Source organism: Malaclemys terrapin, chromosome 10 (assembly GCF_027887155.1).
Source record: "Malaclemys terrapin pileata isolate rMalTer1 chromosome 10, rMalTer1.hap1, whole genome shotgun sequence".
Classification (NCBI taxonomy): domain Eukaryota; kingdom Metazoa; phylum Chordata; order Testudines; family Emydidae; genus Malaclemys; species Malaclemys terrapin.
In genome coordinates this window covers 2,540,691-2,560,107 of record NC_071514.1, presented here as the reverse complement: position 1 = coordinate 2,560,107, position 19,417 = coordinate 2,540,691, and the positions used below count along the sequence as shown (strand labels likewise).

Here is a 19,417-nt window from a genome sequence, read left to right as displayed (position 1 = left end):
CAGCTTTGAAACATGTCCCTCCCTCTCCCCACTTTGTGCTGCTCAAGAATTCGTTTACAGCACTTAATTTGATGGGGGGGGGGGGAGGGGAAGTGCAAAGATCACCAACAGTTTAAATAGTAGCATTTTAAAAGGAATGTAAAATCTGCCCTACCAACCTTAGCAATGTCCCTTAGAATTAATGGGACCTTCAAAAAAAACAAACTTCCCCACCTGCTATTTCAACTAAGTAGTGAATAAATGAGGGCCTGCCAGTAGAGGTCCTTGAAGTACATATGGTACATCATTCACAGTACATATGGTACCAAGAACGGTGATTACTCTTGCAGTTCTGGAAAAAGAGACACAGGATGTTCTTAAGTTACCAGAGGTAGCAGAAAGGACACAGAGCTGCTGAGAATGTAGGGAATGACAATCACAGGGTGAGATCAGCAATACAGTTGGTTATTTATAGACTATCCTTGTAGAAGGCTTAGAGCAGTGGTCTTCAACCTTTTTATGCACAAGATCACATTTTGAATTTAAAATCAACTCAGGATCTACCCCACCCCTTCCCCAAGGGCCCGCCCTTCCCCGAGGCCCCACCCCACTCACTCCATTCCCCCCCTCCCTCACCCTCACTCACTTTCACCAGGCTGAGGCAGGGGGTTGGGGTGCGGGCTCTGGGCTGGGACCAAGGGGTTTGGAGTGTGGGAGGGCTGCAGGAGTGAGGGGTGCAAGCTCTGGGAGGGAGTATGGGTGCAGGGGTCATGTAGTCACACTGCACCTAATCTCAGAATCCACTGGACACTTCATGAGTTTTACTTTTTATTACTGTCATTTGTGGTTTATAGATCCAACATCCTTCAGGGATTGTCACCAATCAATGTAATATTCTCAAGTGTGGGGTGTGCACTGGCTGAGCATGGGCAGGGGTTAGGGTGCAGGAGTGGGGGGTGCAAGCTCTGGGAGGGATTTTAGTGCAGAAGGGGGCTCCAGGCTGGTGCAGGGGATTGGGGTGCAGGAGGGGATATGGGGTGTGCTCTAGGAGGGAGTTTGGTGCAGGAGGGGGCTCCAGGCTGGGGTAGGGGTGTAAGAGAGGGTGTGAGGTGTAGGTTCCAGCCGGGAGGTGCTTACCACAGGCGGCTCCTGGTCAGCGGCGCAGCGGGGCTCAGACAGGCCAATGGAAGCTGGGGGGAGGGGGGGCAGCACTTGCACGGGCAGAGCATGGAGACCAGCTGCCCCCCTCCTCCCCAGAGGCCGCAGAGACATGCCAGCAGCCAGCCACTTCCGGGAGTGGCATGGGGTCACGGCAGGCAGGCAGCCTGCTGGAGAGCCCTGCTGCACCACCTGGCCACGGAGATTGCGATCGACTGGCAGAGGCTCCAGGATCAACCAGTTGGTGATCACGATCGATGGGTTGGTGACCACTGGCTTAGATTATCACAGGTTCGATTATCACAGCAGCAATTAACAGGTCCAACAGACCATCATACGTACAATGCATCCACACCTAAAGGGCTTCAGTTTGCATCTCCTGGATGCTGTTTCAGTAGTAGACTGACAGGTAGCAGAATGTCCTCAAACAAGGTGCTTTGGAGTCTATTAGTTTATTCACACCCCAGTCTACTTTCCTAACTCAGCAGAGCATCTCCCTGCTCACTTGTTTTAGTTAGGATATTGAGATGATCTCCCACCACTGAATGCCTTCAAAGACGACAATGACAGTAGCAGAAAATATCCCTTCTCCCCCCAAAGTCTCTTCCCCTGCATGCAGAATCGGGGGGCAGACGCTTCACAAAACCACCAGTTCGGAGCCAAGTAAGGCTTCAGTACCAGCAGAGACCACGCAGAAGAGAAACACACACCAGGAGTACCAGCGTAAGAAGTAAGCCAACATATTGTCAGAAACGCCTCAAATGCAGCGGTTATGCCAGACCCTACCCTGACACACACACACACACACACACACACACACACCCCTACCTTAAACTGTTTATACACAAGGAGAAAAAGGTAAAAACCTTTGTGCTACCCTGCAAGGCTCACCATTCCTTAAGGCTGTGATTATCTGGGGAATGTACAGCTTACTAACTGTTTGATATTGAGGCCTCTCTATGGATGTGTGTCAGACAGCAAACTCCATTTTGAGCGTGGGGTTTGTATGCCTTTTTTGCTGAATTTTGCCTCCATGTTGAGCTGAAACCCACAGGAGGTGACAGGAGAAATTCTTGCACCTGGCACAAAGCTAACAGTGGAGGGTCATTAAATTTTGACGGCCTATTCATATGGAGCACTCATGAACAAAGACCGCTATCACCCAGAGCAAGCCAGTTTTTCAAGTCCGAACTCCAAGAGGATGGTAATCAGGCAGCAAATCCCCTGGTGTAAGACTAATGGGGGGGGGGGGGGGGGGGGGGGAAGATGACCATTAGTCTTCCACCAGGGGACGGGAAGTTTAAAAAGAAGGGTCTCTTACTGATCATTTTAGAGAACGCCCAGAAGGTCACTGACTGCAGGGTTCAGAGACGGACTCCATGATTCGGAAAGGAAGCCATGTGCAGGAGAGGAAGGATTCTGGATACGCTCTAGTCTAAGAGACTCTGACCTAAGCCCAAGGAGTACTCAGGAGTGGTGAGGAAACTGAAGCAGGTAAACATGTGCAGGTGTTTTACTGTTTTGTCAGGATCTGTGTATTTCTTGTGCTGTCTAAAGTAAAGAGGGATTGATTGAGAAGCCCTCTGCAAAGCCTGTATCTGTTTCCACTCTCACATAGCCCTAGAGAGGTCAACTGCAAGGCAGAGGACCCCCAAGGCCGGAGCTCTGGGAAAGGCTGTGGTTAGGTAACAGATGTCTATGGGGAGTCAACACTGGTCCTGGGGATCTAGAGCAGCTGGACCATGAGGTCTCGTTTTCATGAAGGACTAACAGAGCGCCCGTGCCCAGGAACTTCCCTGACACACCAATGGAAGAGATAGTGCAGACTCAGGACTCTGAGCCCAGTCTCAGGAAACTTAAAAACACACGGGTCTAGTGTGGTGGGACCCAAACACACCAGCCTGGTGAGCGTCAAGCAGGGGGAGCTTGGCCAAGGCTGTGACGAAGTACAAGGCAGATCAGACTGTGGGGTGCACCATGTGGGTGGGTCTCTTCTCTCCATGTCCCACTCCCTTCCGGCAAGACTCTTCTAGTATTAGCCTACGTTCCAGGAGACACATCATGTACCAGGCATTTGCTCTCTCTCACTACTGTTAGAATCATTCAAAATCACCAAGTTAGATTTCCAAGACTGAGCAAGCACATGAATCCTCATCCACAAGGATGCAAGTCAAATCTGCAAGCAAAGCTCTTTCACACTGCCAGCTGCCTCCATGATACAGCAAAGGGGATCCCAAGAGCCCCAGCTAAAAGTGTGGGGTTTGGACACTAGAGCGAGGAAAGCCTGGTAACGGTGTCCATGGATAGAAAAGCTGTCTGACAGTTTCGATAGCTCTTCCCTTGCACACAAGGGATATGTAACGGGATCTGTAACAGGTTGCTAGGTTCTAGAAGCATTGTTTTTCCTTTAAATCATTCCAGAAGGAAAACTGCCCCTCTCTAAATAAAACTATCGTTTAAGGAAATGTGTTACAAATTTCAGAGATTGTAGCTCCCCAAGCCCATTTCCATTTGTTGTTGGGGTAGAACATCACACGGTTTTTCACACTGAGCAGTGCTGCTTTATCTACTGGGAAACTTCCAGACATGCCAACTCATATGAATTAATCGCAAGAGATGCGATTTCTAAGTAAAATTAAGCCTGATTCATGATCTCGTGAGTCTCATGATCTTAAAAAGAGAGAAGCATTATAAACAATGCCTGATATTCAGCAGCAAGAAAGATCTAAATTCTGAAGCAAGACCCTGTTTTCTGTAGCTCTCCAATTCAGCAGACAGATTCTGTAGCATTTTCAGGTACATTTTTTAAAATGGACACTTTATTGAGTGAAAGAAGAAACCACCACAATAGGCAGTCACTATAGTACCCGGTTATTTTGATATTAAATTCAATTTTGTTTACTGTACCATGATCTCTTCAGTTTTCCCCCACAGATCAATGTTAACACACCACAAGTACATTGTAGAAATTGGAGTAGCAGGTGGGCGCGATAGTTAGATGTTTAGGAGCAGAGATGGGGACATATGGGGCCTTTGGGAAGAACTGTGGGAGAAGCACATTAATCCATATTACAGAACAGAATAAGAACCTATACAGAACAGGATGTGTCCACTATAATGGTCAGTGGTGAAATAGTTAGTGTTGACATTTGAGGTTTCAGGACTAGCTCACACCCTTTACTGCTATTGGCAACGCCATCTGCAGACTCAAGACAAGACACTCAAGACATCAGCTGCTATAGCAAATTCTGCCACAAGGGGTAAATTTTGCAGCAGGTTCCAGAACACACAGGGTCTGGGTCACATATAAAGCACATGGTCAGTGTTTCTGTCTTTTTTTTTTTTTGAAAAGCCTTTTCTAATATCAATTTCAAACTAAAATCTGATCACACTCCTCCCTTTTTACAACTTGTTGCTAGTATCTATGAGAAATGAATGGTATGTGTTTACATCCTCTTACTTCCTCCTATGTGCTGGCCCAGACTTGCATGCTTCGGGGGCTTGGTAGTAGCTCGTCGGCTTCGCTGCCAGCTCATTCTGGCCTACGTTTCAGCCAGCACACAGAACCCTTTATTTAAGGAAGATGGGCAACACCAATGCAATGGGTTTCTCAACTGATTGTACTCAACTTTCTCATTCGACTGGATAGGAAAGCTAGGTAAGCATAAATATCCAAGTGCACTGTAGGTTGACATTAGTACATTTGTTAGTACTTTATACCACGAGTAAATAGCTACATTTTCCATTTAAGCAAGAACTAGGTGGCATTTCTTCCCTTCCTACACTAGATGTAGCGTATCTCATACGCTTACCTGTACCTTTCTCTTAATCACTTATTTAAAGCCTATAGAATGTCATTTTCACCAGTGGTCCTTGTGTTTTCACCCACAGGCTATACGCATTACACTTATTTAAACGTTCAAAAAAATTCTACAGCACCCAAAATAATGGAACTCCACAACAATACCTGCAAAATGAAAACCGTTGATGTCACCTTCTCTTTCCAGTAGACAATTGGTTGGATTTGTTCTTACCAGAAGTCAGCTCACATATTGCCAAGATTGCAGCAGTTCTCAAGGTCAGGACTCCAAAGTGAGTTGTGACCCCGTTTTAATGGGGTTGCCAGGACTGGTTCAGATTTGCTGGGGCCCAGGCAGAAGCCAAAGCCCCACCTCCTAAAGCTGAAGCCGAAGCCTGAGGACTTCAGCCCTGTGCAGCGGTGCTCAGGTTGCACTCCCCCTGCCTGGGGCTGAAGCCCTTTGGCTTCGGTCCCCCAATCTGGGGCAATGAGGTTTGGCCCTCCCCAACCCAGGGCAGCAGGGTTCAGGCAGGCTCAGGCTTTGGTCTCCACTTCTGGGGTCATGTAGTAATTTTTGTTGTCAGAAAGGGGTCATGGTGCAATGAAGTTTGAGAACCCCTGCAATATTGCGTGTGAGAGGGGAAAGGGATGGAACACAAGAGAGGCAGATTGTGGCAGACCTGATCTTTCAGTATCAGCGATCAGTTTATACTATGAACAGGGCAATAAACTGCATGCTTTGCAAAGGTCAGAGTACGTTTGCCTTTGAATAAAATTGACACTGGAAAGACTCACCTGTGAACTCATACAGAGAAATGATAATGAAAAGTTGGGTTTAAAAACTCTCTTGCATGGGTTGAAGAGATTACAGAGAACTAGGCTGGGCTGAGATTGTCATGAGAACTGACGCTGGGAACAAGTTTCAAACACTCCTATTTTGCCAGCTGTTCTTTCTGTCCTAGTACAGAACAGTGTCAGCTAGTTCCCTTCCCTACCCCCACGCTGGTAAAGAGACTCTCAGGCCTGCTGCATTTTCACATCATCAAGCTATTTTAATGAAGAATTGACATTGACAGTGGAGTGCTAGACTGGAATGTTTTAAATGTAGATCTCCACCCTGTAATTAATATTGGATAATGAGTTAAGACATCTGCTAATGGCTGGATAAATAAGACATGTAAGATGCTCACTATTTTTGTTTTTTCTTTCAGCTAAGAACTTATGCGTAACAGCACTCCCTGCTTGAGAGAACACTAAAGCTTCAAGGCAGACCAGTAAGGGAATGTTTACATTGGAATAAAAACCCTTCAGTTGGCCTGGATCAGTTCACTCGGGCTCACAGGCTGAAAAACTGCTGTGTAGACATCTGGGCTTGGGCCCAAGCTCTGGAACCCTGCGAGGGGTCCTATGTTGTTTGGGATTAATTGAAGGAGGGTAATATAATTGTTAATCAAGTCCTGCATCAGCCAATCAATTATCCTGACCGGAATCAATGTCAGACTGACAGGCCTATAACCCAGGTCATCCCATTTACTTTTTTAATGTATTGACATTAACATTAGTTTTCTTCCCATCTTCTGGGACTTCCCCAGTGTTTCGAGATTACTGAAAAGTGTCTTGGATGCAAATTATCTGGACCCACTGATTTAAAAATGTAACTTTAGTAGCTTCTATTTAACATCTTCCTCAGATACAAGTGGAATTGAAAGTGCGTTCTGATCATCTGATATGACTATATCAGCTGTTTCTCCCCCCTCAATACAGAACAGAAATATTAATGGAACACTTTCTTTTCTGCATTATTATTGATAATTCTACCATTTCCATCCAATAGTGGACCAACACCATTGTTAGGATTCTTTTTGTTCCTAATATACTTAAACTCCTTATGGTCTTTAACTCTGCTGGCCATAGCTTTCTCCTTGTGTCCCTTTGTTTCCTTTATCAATTTTCTACAATTCCTAGCTTTTGATTTATATTCATTCCTATCAACTCCATTTGCTATAGCTGCCTTCACTTCCACTCCAAACCACAGCAGTTCTTTCCACCAATATGGCCCTCTTCCTCAATTGTGGCTTTTAGGGCATCTAGCAAAATGTTCTTAAACAATTCCCCCTTACTCACTTTTTTAAATTAAATTCTTCCTCCCAGCTGATTTATCTCATGATTGTTTTCAGCTTTGTGAAACTGACCATTTTAATGCAACAAATCTCTCTGTCTCTCTCGTCTGGATTTTATTCTGTTTGCACATTATAAAAGTGATCAAGTCATGATAACTTGTACATATGCTACCGTTAATTTTTAGTTCTGTGATCAGTTCCTTAAACTGTCTAGATTTTAGTGCATGCACTCAAACAAATTAATCACACTGTTAATCACTGAACAATTAATCACACTGTTAAACAGTAATAGAATGCCATTTATTTAAATAGTTTTGGATATTTTCTACATTCTCAAATATATTAATTTCAATTATAACAATACAAAGTGTGATAAAAATTTATCGCAATTAATTTTTCTGAATTATTCGTGAGAGTTAACTGCGATTAATCAACAGCCCTAATTATATCCCTTCTGGATGAAAGCAGATGGGAGGCCTTTGTACCCTGTAAAGAAGATCAGAGAATCAAGTCCTTCTTGTCCAGAATTACTAGTACTGCTTCTCTCCTGAACTTCTGTAGCATTCTGGTGAGGAGAGAAAAAAGGGAGGGAAGGCACGTAATAGTCCCTTTTGGCCATCTTTGCAACAAGGCAGAACTTTGGCTTGGTGAACCCACTGATAAGAGAATAAAACTGAAATCTTGTGATTTGCAGGGAGACAAATTTAGCAACAGATTTAAGACTAAATTTCTTTACCAACAGAGAAATACCTCTAGGTGTAGTTCAAATTCTGGATGATCTAACTTTGGCCTGATGAGCCAGTCGGCAACAGACAATTTGCTTTGGATGGGAAGGGAACAAATTGACTTCAGATTGTCCTTTCCCAAGACATCAGGAAGTGAACTTCTCTTTGAAGAACAGTAGACCACGTTCCCTTTGTCTGTTGATGAATGACATGGCTGAAGTATGGTCTGTCATGACCAGCACTTGAGGTAAGTCCAGATATTGGAGCAGAACATTGAGACCACATTGGATTGCCCTGAGCTCTCGCCAGTTTATGCTGTGCTTGCTCTCTTATTTACGGGAGGTCAAGGACTGTCAAGGAATGACTGGAGAATCCTCAAGGGAGATACTTTTGTGAGTGGTGGATAAGAGATTGTTTAGGCAGGGATAAGAGGAAGCTCTGTAGTAGCCTCATGTGAGCACAGACTCCCTAAGAATATCCACATGGAGACCACTGGTCCTAGAAGAGACAGAAGCATATGAATTGGAACTCCCCTTGAAAGGTTGATTGTTTTGATAAGATTCCCCCCCTTCTCCTGCCTTTCCTGCAATAAGCAATTTAGTAGATTACAATGACCAATCCCACTCAGGTTGAGAATACACAGAACTAATTAACTCTCACAAAACCGTGGCTCTGCAGCATCCTTATTGCTCAGCGGTAGAGCGTACAACTGACTCTGGATGAGGCTTGGATAAGGTGGTCACCCAGGAAAGGCAAGACACAGACCGCTTCCTATTGACAGCTACTAGTAACACTACCAGCCCTGTTGCTAAACCCTAGGGCAACTGGTAATGTACTCCGAGAGCAAAGCTTAGGAAGCAACTGTAAGACTGTCGAACTGGGATACGAAGACAAGCATCTTTCACATCTTTAGAAGTCATGCAACCCCTCCATTGATGTCAGTTAGTGTGGATTTGAAGGTGTCCATCTTGATTTTTGTTAAATGGATCTGTTTGATACTTTCGGGAAGTGCACTGTAGTTTTCTGGGCTTGTTTTAGATTGTTTAACTAGGAATAATATGGAGTAAGGCCTTCTGTCCTGTGAAGAGGAGGGATAGGTTCAATTGCTCCCATTCACAGGAGATCCAAGACGGCTATCTGCATGCCCTGACTCCTCCACCAACAGAAGCTCTTAGACATATGATTTTTTTTTTAAATAGTTTGAGAGAGACCATATTTGCAATACTGCCCACCAATGTTGGCATTGCTTGTAAGAGCATGCAAGTGCACTCAGGGTGTCAGATGACAAAATTCTTGTGTCTTGTCTGATGCCCTAGGTGAGGGCATCATGCCAACTAATAATTTTCATGCCTGAAAGTGCGGGTTGAGGTGATGCTTGCCTAGACTTGGTTGCCTGTGAAGAGCCTGTATAGCGAGAAGGCCACTTCCAGGTAAAAAAAATGTCCTAAGTAGAAATGACGAGTCCTTGACGACCAGGAAAAAAGGCACATTCATCTTCGGTAGTGACACCAAGATCAATTTTGACTGGTGCACGTCAAGGAATGTTCTGGCCTTGCAGAATGGAGACAGAAAGAAAAAGAAAAGAAAAATGGTGGGCCAGGAAGCCCCTCAGTGCCTGCCAGTTCTTCTGCATGGGAACTGCTGTCAACTTATCACTCCATAGCCAGCTGCTGGGGAAGGAGGTGGAGACAGTATTGAGGCGGGGCAATCTGCACCAGAAGCTGGGAACAATAACCAGGACATTAGGGTCTGATGACAACTGGGAATGACAGCCCAATAGTTAAGTCATGGCGACCTGAAGTGGCAGCTGAAGATGACAGCCTGATGTTTTCCCCGTCTTTAGGTGTGGCAGGCCATCCCTGTCCTGCTATTACACACTCACAGGGTGTATTAGGAGGTATATACAGCCATAGTTTGACTAAGGCATCTGTAGATCTCAAATGTAGCTCACAATACACAGTACAGTTTTCCTGAAAGTCTGTTCTCTGTGCACATGGTTTTTTGTTTCTTTAATAATTATTATTTTAGTTTTTAGCTCCGATTTGGAGTGTTGACCTTCCTCCCCTAAGCAAAGAGAACTCCTATTGTGGAGTTGTGTGTATGCACGCCTAGAGGAAACAGCACACATCTCTGGCATGGTCTTTTCAACACTGAATTGCCAATGCTCCACTCTGTGAGGGTGAGCAGTTACTGAAGAATGCCTGCCCTGTTGCACTCCATAAAGATAAACAGGGGAATCAGATGCTGAGAATTATCTGCACTCTGCAGATTTACAGAGTTTGAAGGAAACAGATTTCACTTTGTGCCTCCTAGGGTACGCCCACCCTGCAATAAAAAGCCCACGGCTGTGACTCTTAGAGCCTGGATCAACTGACTTGGGCTCACAGGGCTCAAACTGTGGGGCAAAAAATTGCAGTGTAGACATTCAGGATCAGGCTGGAGCCTGGGCTCTGAGACTCACCCCTCTCATGGGATTTCAGAACCCGGGCTCCAGCCCCAGCCTGAACATCCACACTGCAATTTTCAACCCTGCAGCCTCAGCGCGCTGACCCAGGCTGGCCAGAGGTCTTTTATTGCTGTGTCAACACCCCCTTAGAGGAAACCCTTGAGTAAGACTCTTCAGAAGATGGAAGAGACTGGGGGCGCCAGAACCTATGTAAAAGTGGGGGTGCTACCAGCACTGGAACCAAGGCCCTTCCCTCTACCCTTCCTCACCCTCCCAAGGCCCCACCCCCTGTTCCACCTCTTCCGAGGCCCCGCCCCCGACCAGGCCAGAAACTGGACCATTGCAAGAGTCACTCAGGGAGCCCGGACTGCTCATGGTTCTCTGGAGGTGGGAGAGGGACCTTCTGATTACTCTTTTGAGCAGCTTTCATGCCTTGGGAAAAAGGGGGTTTGTGGGGGACTGGGCCCACGCTTTGTTCCGGTGAAATTCCTGGACATGGCCTGGGGGTAGGCTGATCCTAGGCTAGGGGCACCAAGCTCTAGTCATACAAAGAGTCCGTGGCCATTTTGTCGCACTGGGAGGCAAGACGGGACTGACGCTGCTGGCAGAGAATAGCTGTGAGCCACTGCAGAGCTGAAGGGGATGCACGCTGCAGAACAGAGGGAGGGGCTGGGTCTGAGCACACGTTCCCAGGCTCTCCTTGCTCTGTCCCTGGAACCACCACTGCAGGGGAGGGGGCCGGGCAGCTGCTCCATGGGGCTGTGAATGCAGGCTCCAGGGGTTGGGTGGAAAGCTTCCCTGGCCCTTTGACACTGTGCTTCAACCTAAGCTCCCCCACATGGGGAGGGGAGGAAGCAGCTGCTGGCTGGTCCCAGGGCTGTGCTCATCTGTGCCAGGAACAGGGGATTTTGCTGCTGAGGTGCTGCTGCTACTTCAATAACCTACATTATTTAAAGGAGGAGAATTTGAGGGGACTCTGCTGCTCCACAGATCTCCATGGAGGCAATTAATCAGCAGGGGAGGCACAGGAGACATCTGATTTTCCCCTTCTCTGCCATGCTGCATTCCACATGGCCGAACAGAGGTGACAGAGTACCCGCCACTGAGGAGTAAGGGAATCCTCTGGCAGGAGAGGCAGACCTTCACAGCCAGGAGATTTTAAGCCTTCCCCCTCCCCCTTCTGCAGGCTTATGAAAGGGTCATACAGTTTTTGCTATTTTTACATAACCATCTTGGGGGGTCAGCTTATAAACGAACGGGCTAATGAACGAGTATATATGGTAAGTATTTTAGGAAAAAGTGTGAGAGCAGCCACCAGCAAGAGTTGGTGGCCGCACTGAGGCCACCAAAAAATTTGTCCTGAGAACCCCAGCATTAGCCTGAACTTTTCCTCAGATTTCTTACCACTGCCAGCAAGAATGGGAGCACTAGTGTTGAATGGTCATGAACATTTTAACCGCCATGTTTTCAAGACATGCTTTCAGCAAGCAGCGTTAGACAACACAAAGGTTAAAATGCTGATGGCCAGCCCCTTACCCACACTCTAACTCTCACCAAAGAGAGCAACAGCAGAAACTTGAATTTAAAAAGGCCACAGAGAACAAGGTTTTGCCCAAACTAAAAATGATTTTCAAGCATGGTTCTACCATTTATTTTTGCGCTCCACAATGGTAGAAACAAACCATGCTATAACACATTATTGCTATACCCATGTATTAAACGTAGTTATTTTTATAGTGTAGACAGGGCCTCAGATAGATGCATGTCATTGCTAATGGACTAGCTAATTCAGAGGGTTACAACATACTTCAGTTCTGATAACAATACAAGAGTGATTGCACTCAGTCATTTTACTATCAGCGGTAGATAAAGAGGAGTTCCACTCCTTACATAAAGAAATGTGGAGGAAAAGTCATTTATATAATAGAATACAGCAACATCCTCAGAACTTGCTTTACATACATATAACTTTAGGAACATTTAACTGTCACTAACTACAGAGATTGCTCAGAGACTACAGTTTAATAATGTGTTACTTGGATTAATGCACAAGGGTACTGCTTGGAAACCTATTTTAGTACAAATAGGTTTGTGAAAAGAGCCCATCTTAATTTCAGACAATAGCCACCATAACAAAATATTAGGCACAGACTTGAGAATTGCTCCCTCCAGGCCTCTTTCAGGATTCTGCTTATTCTGGATATTTAAATATGAAGGTGAGGAGAGAGCAATTTTTAAAACGTCAGCCTAAAACCATCAGCCAGCAAACTTTGTTAAACTAATGGTCTATCCCCCAAGCCCATTCATTTTGCACCATGAACTGCTTACTGTTTTTCAGTGCATCAAAAAGCTTGTTCTAAGAATAGACATTTTAATTATACACAAAGCTTTTCGTAATTTTTTTTTTAACAACAAAAGTCAAGCTGTACAAGCATCCAATCACTAGTTGTTCTAACATTTCAGTTCAGCTTTCAGGAACACAGCTTTTTTAAAAACACACATATGCCTGACAGAAGTATGAGAATTATTCAAGATACAGTATCAATTAACTAAAACTAGGAGGAGATATTTCCCATTTTAATCTAGTGAAGGATTATTGAACCTGGTTCAGTTTTGAGTATCAACTTTTGGGATAAGAAACCACATCTTACAAAACAGAATTATATTTTGTCAAGCATCTGTATTACAAGCTTCACCCCTCTATTTCATTTTGGAGTAAACATGCCACAATTTGTTCTCAGAAATTATCAGATGATCAATAACCAAAATTGTTGGCACTTAATTCTTAGCAGTACATATAGCAAGAGTAAGATCTGGGATAGCATTTGGACAACTGGATTAAAGGTTGACAGGAGTTTACCATATCAGATTGGACCACACATACACTTATTCCAGTATTCGGTGTCTAGCAATGACCCATGCCTAATGATTCTGAGGAAGACAAAAAAAACCTCAGTGCACTAAGACAATAGTGGAGTTGCATAGCAAGGTGGGAATTTTTTTTTCCTGACTCCTCTAGACAAGAACACAAACACAAACACAAACACCCACTTCTCATTTTGGATAGCAACCACGGTCAGTGGTCATATAATTATCCATCCACCTCTTTTTCAACATTCTGTGCGGAATATAAATCTTGACCTCCCACAGTAATGAATTCTCAGACTGTGCAATGAATAAAGTAACATTTCTTTATGAGTTCTGAACATAGTTTAATTTTGATTATTTATCCTCCCCTCCCTCCCCAAATATTTTCTCCAGTCTTACATTACAGAATGAGTTAAAGAAATTGGTTTTTAATATGCCCTTTATTTGGAATCTCTCAGAGTCCCCTCAAACTCTTCTCCTTTAAATAATGTAGGTTACTGAAATTTCATATGTGCAGATTTTAATAGTTTCTTTTGATGTCCTCCACTAGACATTCTCAGCCTCCACTAAATCTTTCAAGTGTGGCAGATAACTGGAACCAGATGTGGACATACCACCACTCAATGATCTAATTTAAATAATTTATCTTAACTGCCATTGCATGATGTCAGCGACCTTTCCAAAGGATCTCCTACAGCTTTTCTCCCCTGAAACTCCAGAGCCCATCAGTACACATGTGAAGGTTATGCTATTTTTGTCAACAAGCATTACCTTACATTTGTACAAGTTAAGTTGCATTTGCCATCCATACTGCCCTATCGGGCAATTTGTTTAAAGCTTCCGTTTTTAAATTCATGTTTAGGAAGTTGTCCACTCATTTCTAGCATATCAATACAGATTATTTAGAATTGAGAGGCAGTGGAAGTGTTTCCAAAAATACAATGCTAAAGGGATATTTAAGTCAGCCTTGTTGAGATATTTTCAATAAATATTAGTTTTCCACCTAGAATGTAGTGGCTAGGTCCCAATATCTCACACTATTTTAGATTTAGCAACAAAATAAAGTAAGTTTTACAAGACTGAACAAAAATATTTAATGAAGCATTATAAATATATGAATTGTGGAAACAAAAAATCTGCAATATAACATAATAGCAAAAGATAGCCTTAATGTACTGGGAAGTCATATAAACAATATTGACCAGATCTGATGCAGATGACAACTACTAGAATGACAACTTAACTCTAAAGAGAAAGTTTTAGTTACTAGTGGCTATAGTACTTCTAAACTACATGATTTAATGAAAAAATCATTTGTCTGACAAACCACTTCTGAAACTGCATAATAAAGTATTCCGATTCTGGCTCAGTCAACAGATGCTAAAACAATAAAAAAAATAATTCACAGAGCCTATGCAAGAGATTGCTTTATTTAAAGTGAGAAATTATAAGACAAAACTAGACTGGAGGACTGTGAGGGAAAGCATGGAGCAAGCTTTGACATTATGAAAGACATTAAATTTACTACATTAGCGCAATGACATTCCTCTGTTTCCTACCCACTACCCAGTCCTCCCACTTTACTCCTCCCTTTTCCCTCCCACACTAAGCTTTATGACTACCATGCTCTTCCTTATCCCTACAAACTCTCCTTCCCTTCTAACCAACCTCCTCCAGCATTCCACCCTCATTAACAATCCCTTTCTTCTCAAAGTGCTGTGCATGTCATATTTCTCACTGGGACTGGGCACGTGCTTCTACACTTCTATCCCAATATAACACGGTAAAGCAGGGCGCCAGGGGGAGGGGCTGCACACTCCAGCGGATCAAAGCAAGTTTGATATAATGCGGTAAGATTTTTTGGCTCCCAAGGACAGCTTTATATCGAGGTAGAGGTGTATTTGTAGAGCATGCTAAAATTATAAAATCTGTGTATGATGCTGTAATAACTATTAGCATATAATATAATACAAGTACAAGAAATCTGAACAATCCCAGAAAAAACTTTCAGTCCCAAAGAGTACACCTTTGACAAATAAAGAAACTTGATGGAATGAACTAATACACAATCTCTATCACCTCTAATTCAGAGGTGATTCAGCAGCCATTGCTCTTTCTTGATACACAACTAATCTTTTGCATTTAATTTGTTCCGAAGTGAGGATGAGTATCTTCACTGAACACCTAGTGTAACTTGCAAGAATGCAGTCCCTCAACAGTAACTGGACCACCGAAAGACATTTACAGCATCAGTACATGTTGGAATCTCAAGAATGTAGAATATTTAGGATTGAATGCTGCTGTGACCACCTCTAAACATGAGCAACTGACATCTATAAGGTGACATACATCTTGAGACCATTAGTGAATAAGACACTTTCCTTGATAAGAGGTGGCGGAGGGTGCGCTAAGCCCTCAATTTATGTAGAATTTAGCTTTTTATTTTAGGAAGTTTCTAGACCCTACAGTCGCAAAATTAACCTCCCAAATGTGAAACACAGCAGCACTGTTCACCTGAGTCTGATCTGAGACCATTCACGTGACTGAATGGGCTGCTTAAAGCTTTCCCAAGCAGCAACACAAGACTGGATAACAATTATTAAAAACTTTGTAGACAGCAGAGGAACTGACACTAATTCTGTCAATTTCACTCTGCGACTGCTTGAGAAAGCTATGAAAAGCACCAGAGCCATGCATAGAGGCTCCTTACGAAGAACGACCTTCCAAATATATAGAAGCCGTGGGAGAATCTTACCTGGAGAAAAAGGTTCAGGAAACAAGGGGTTTGAAAAGAAGTACCTTTCTGCCTTCCAGGGGCTAGATGAGGGTGTGGGAGCTTAGAATTTATTGGACACCTACTACCCAAAATCTAATAATAGAGAGAGAGAGCGCGCGCACACTCCCAAGATGGATCCTGGGACAGCATCTCAGCAGGATTCCCACCATCTTCCCTCCCACAGCAGTTCGGAACAGGGCCTGGAATTCTCCAAGGCATTTCCCTTTACTTGTATTAACAGCCACCCACACAAAGTTTTTCCATAGTAAACTTACAAGCTAGAGTTTGGTATGTACCTGGTAAATATTTCAAGGTCTGATTATCTCAAAATTACACACCAAGAAATTAATTGCTAGTACCCACAATATACACCTCAATCTTGTGGCATACTGACACCCAGCCAAAACTCACGCTGTGCACCATATCATCATCTCTTCCGTCTACATTTGACCATGAACTTCTTCATTTCTGCATGCCAAATCACCCTAGCAATAGCCATTTCATATCACTCAGTTCCTTCTCAGAAAGTTAGTTTCTGCTCAGTCGTGATCTTCAATGTTTCAAAATCTCAGCAAAAGCAATTTACTGTCCTACATCAAAATAATCTCAACTTTACAAAAAATATCTTGTTGAGGTAAATGAATCGCATTTGAGGTGGGAGGGTACTTGACCAAAATCCTGTATCTTCATATTGTCCCTCAAAATCATTTACTGAATTCCAATGTTGTGATTTACTAAAGCATTTCTTAACATTTAAGTATCCCATGTTAGACTTGCTCTGAAAAAGCAAAGAATACGACTGCAACAGATGACTTCTAATGACTACCAATAGACAGTGCAAGTCTATACATTATACATCAAGCTTAAAGACACTTCTGAACGTATTTATTTTGTAACAACATTAAACGTGGTACTGTGCTACAGAGAAGAATTAGCATTATACCAAGCAAGCTTCCAGAGCACCGTTCTACAAACATGAGGGCTGTATTTCTACGCCTCTTTCCAATAAGCCACATTTCCAAGTGTACAGTAGACACAAATTTCCTGAGAGATAAAAACCCATTTGCAGTGCATGTACGCGGTTTAAAAGATATCTAGCGATCTTTAAGAGAAGTGACAGAATACAACAGGCTGGCTCTGGAGAACTGGGATGGGCAGGGAATTCCATCACACATACCCCCACTGCCCCACAACTCCCCCCGCGGTGCCCCACAACCCACACTCCTCCAGCCAAGCCCCAGCCCAGCCCTCCCCCCACTGCCCCGCGACCCTCCCACACACAGCCCAGCCCTCCCCCCACTGCCCCGTGACCACCCCCCACACACAGCCCAGCCCCGGCCCCACTGCCCAGTGACCCCCCACACACACACAGCCCAGCCCCGGCCCCACTGCCCCGTGACCCCCCCCACACACACAGCCCAGCCCCGGCCCCACTGCCCCGTGACCCCCCCCACACACACAGCCCAGCCCCGGCCCCACTGCCCCGTGACCCCCCCCACACACACAGCCCAGCCCCGGCCCCACTGCCCCGTGACCCCCCACACACACACAGCCCAGCCCTCCCCCCACTGCCCCGTGACCCCCCCCACACACACAGCCCAGCCCTCCCCCCACTGCCCCGTGACCCCCCCCCACACACAGCCCAGCCCTCCCCCCACTGCCCCGTGACCCCCCCACACACAGCCCAGCCCTCCCCCCACTGCCCCGTGACCCCCCCACACACAGCCCAGCCCTCCCCCCACTGCCCCGTGACCCCCCCACACACAGCCCAGCCCTCCCCCCACTGCCCCGTGACCCCCCCACACACAGCCCAGCCCTCCCCCCACTGCCCCGTGACCCCCCCACACACAGCCCAGCCCTCCCCCCACTGCCCCGTGACCCCCCCAGCACAGCCCAGCCCTCCCCCCACTGCCCCGTGACCCCCCCACACACAGCCCAGCCCCGGCCCCACGACCCCCCCCAGTCCAACCCTCGCCCCGCGCAGCCCCCAGCTGAGATCTTGGCCCCCACGCGCGCACGGGGGGGGGGCTCCGCCCGCCGGGACTCACCGCGCCCCCGCCCACCGACACTTCGTGCTGCTTCTTCAGCCGGGACTTGAGACTCTTCATGGCGCGGCCGGGCTCGCTCTGCCGCCAGCGGGACGGAGCCAGACTTGGCGGCTCCAGCGGGGCCGCCCCTCCGCCCGCCGCACCCAATCACCGGCCGCCGGCGCGGGCGCGCTCGCCAATGGGAAGGGAGCGCGGGGGCGGGACTTCCCCTTGGAAAAAGGCTCCGCGAGCCTCACCTGGGCGGGGGCGGGGCCTGCGCACCTGGCTGCTCAGAGCCCCGCCCCCTGGGCCGCAGCCGCCGCAGGGCCCGAGCGCGGCCGCCAGGGGGCCCTGCAGCGGCCCCCCAGCACTCACTGGGGGGGGGTATATATATATATATAGGCCCAACAGCCCCTCTGCACAGGGCCTGCATGGGGTGCCCCAGCAGCCCCCACCCCAAAAAACCCCTTGCAGGGGGTACATCCTCGACACCCCCACCCCAGAATCACCTTTTGTGCCGGGGGGTGGGGGCAGCTCTGCCAGCATCCCACACCCACGGGCTGGGAGCTTGGCAGGGGGGCTGGGACGTAGGGGAGAGCTCGGCTCTGGTACACTCATAACCCCCCTTGCTGCCCAGGGCTTTGCAGGGTCCAGGAAGTCGAGAGGCATAAAAAACGGGGGTTCTCGCTGATTCTTTTAAACTCGGCTTTGTGCTCTTGCAAGGCCCACTGAGGACAGCGGGAGCCTTTCCCCTGACTTTCCAGGGAAGCCAATCAGGGCAAAAATGAGCCATAATGTGCATAAAATAAGCCGAAAAACAGGACTACCACACAGGAACATGGTGAAAGAACGCTGGGTCCCCACCCACCCCCTTTACATTTAGTTCCTCAGAAACAGAATCAGGGAGGGTGTTTTGGGGTGGTTTTTTTTGTCACAGCTTTGTTCAGCATGAAGTCTATTTCACATCTCTCTCACCTCATCACACCCGATAGGACTGTGCTGTGAAGTTTTGGGTTAGGCACACTGCATGGCACCATTCATTTCCAACTATAACAATTGTGATTGATGTTCAGTTTTGTGAAACCTTGGTCATACCAAATAGAAATGTGGGGTCTGGCTCAGCCTGAGCGTGCCCTGTTAGGTAGATTAGACAGCACAGTGTGTGACAACTCTCTCTGCTCCCAAAATCTTCCAAACAGTGCCTTAATCCATTTGAATACACCTATTACTCAGATATCTTTGCAGACAATCAGTCTGTTTGTGCCAAACAAGCGTTTGCTTGGCTGAAAGAGTAGCTGATTGTCTACCTCTACACAAATGAATTAATGTTTTACTCACCTGGGTTAAAGAACGCACAGAATTTTGGAACACTGATGCCCACCCATTGGACGTGTATTGATTGTGTGCTGTTTTAGGTTAGAGGAACAGAATCTTCAGGACACACACCCGACATACGTAGCAGCATCCTATTCAATGAAATAAAGCTTTGCCACTTTTTTGGCCACATTATTGAAAGGCA

General features: G+C 46.1%; 1 protein-coding gene across 1 annotated transcript in view; it reads right to left on the bottom strand.

The window, feature by feature from the left end:
- Positions 1-18,018, bottom strand: part of UACA (uveal autoantigen with coiled-coil domains and ankyrin repeats) — a 66,325-nt gene extending 48,307 nt beyond the window's left edge. Inside the window, exon 1 of the mRNA XM_054041753.1 lies at positions 17,920-18,018. Within this exon, the coding sequence (XP_053897728.1) occupies positions 17,920-17,979 (60 nt within the window). The 5' untranslated portion in view covers positions 17,980-18,018. The remainder of the gene's footprint in view (positions 1-17,919) is intronic.
- Positions 18,019-19,417: the final 1,399 nt, after the last annotated feature.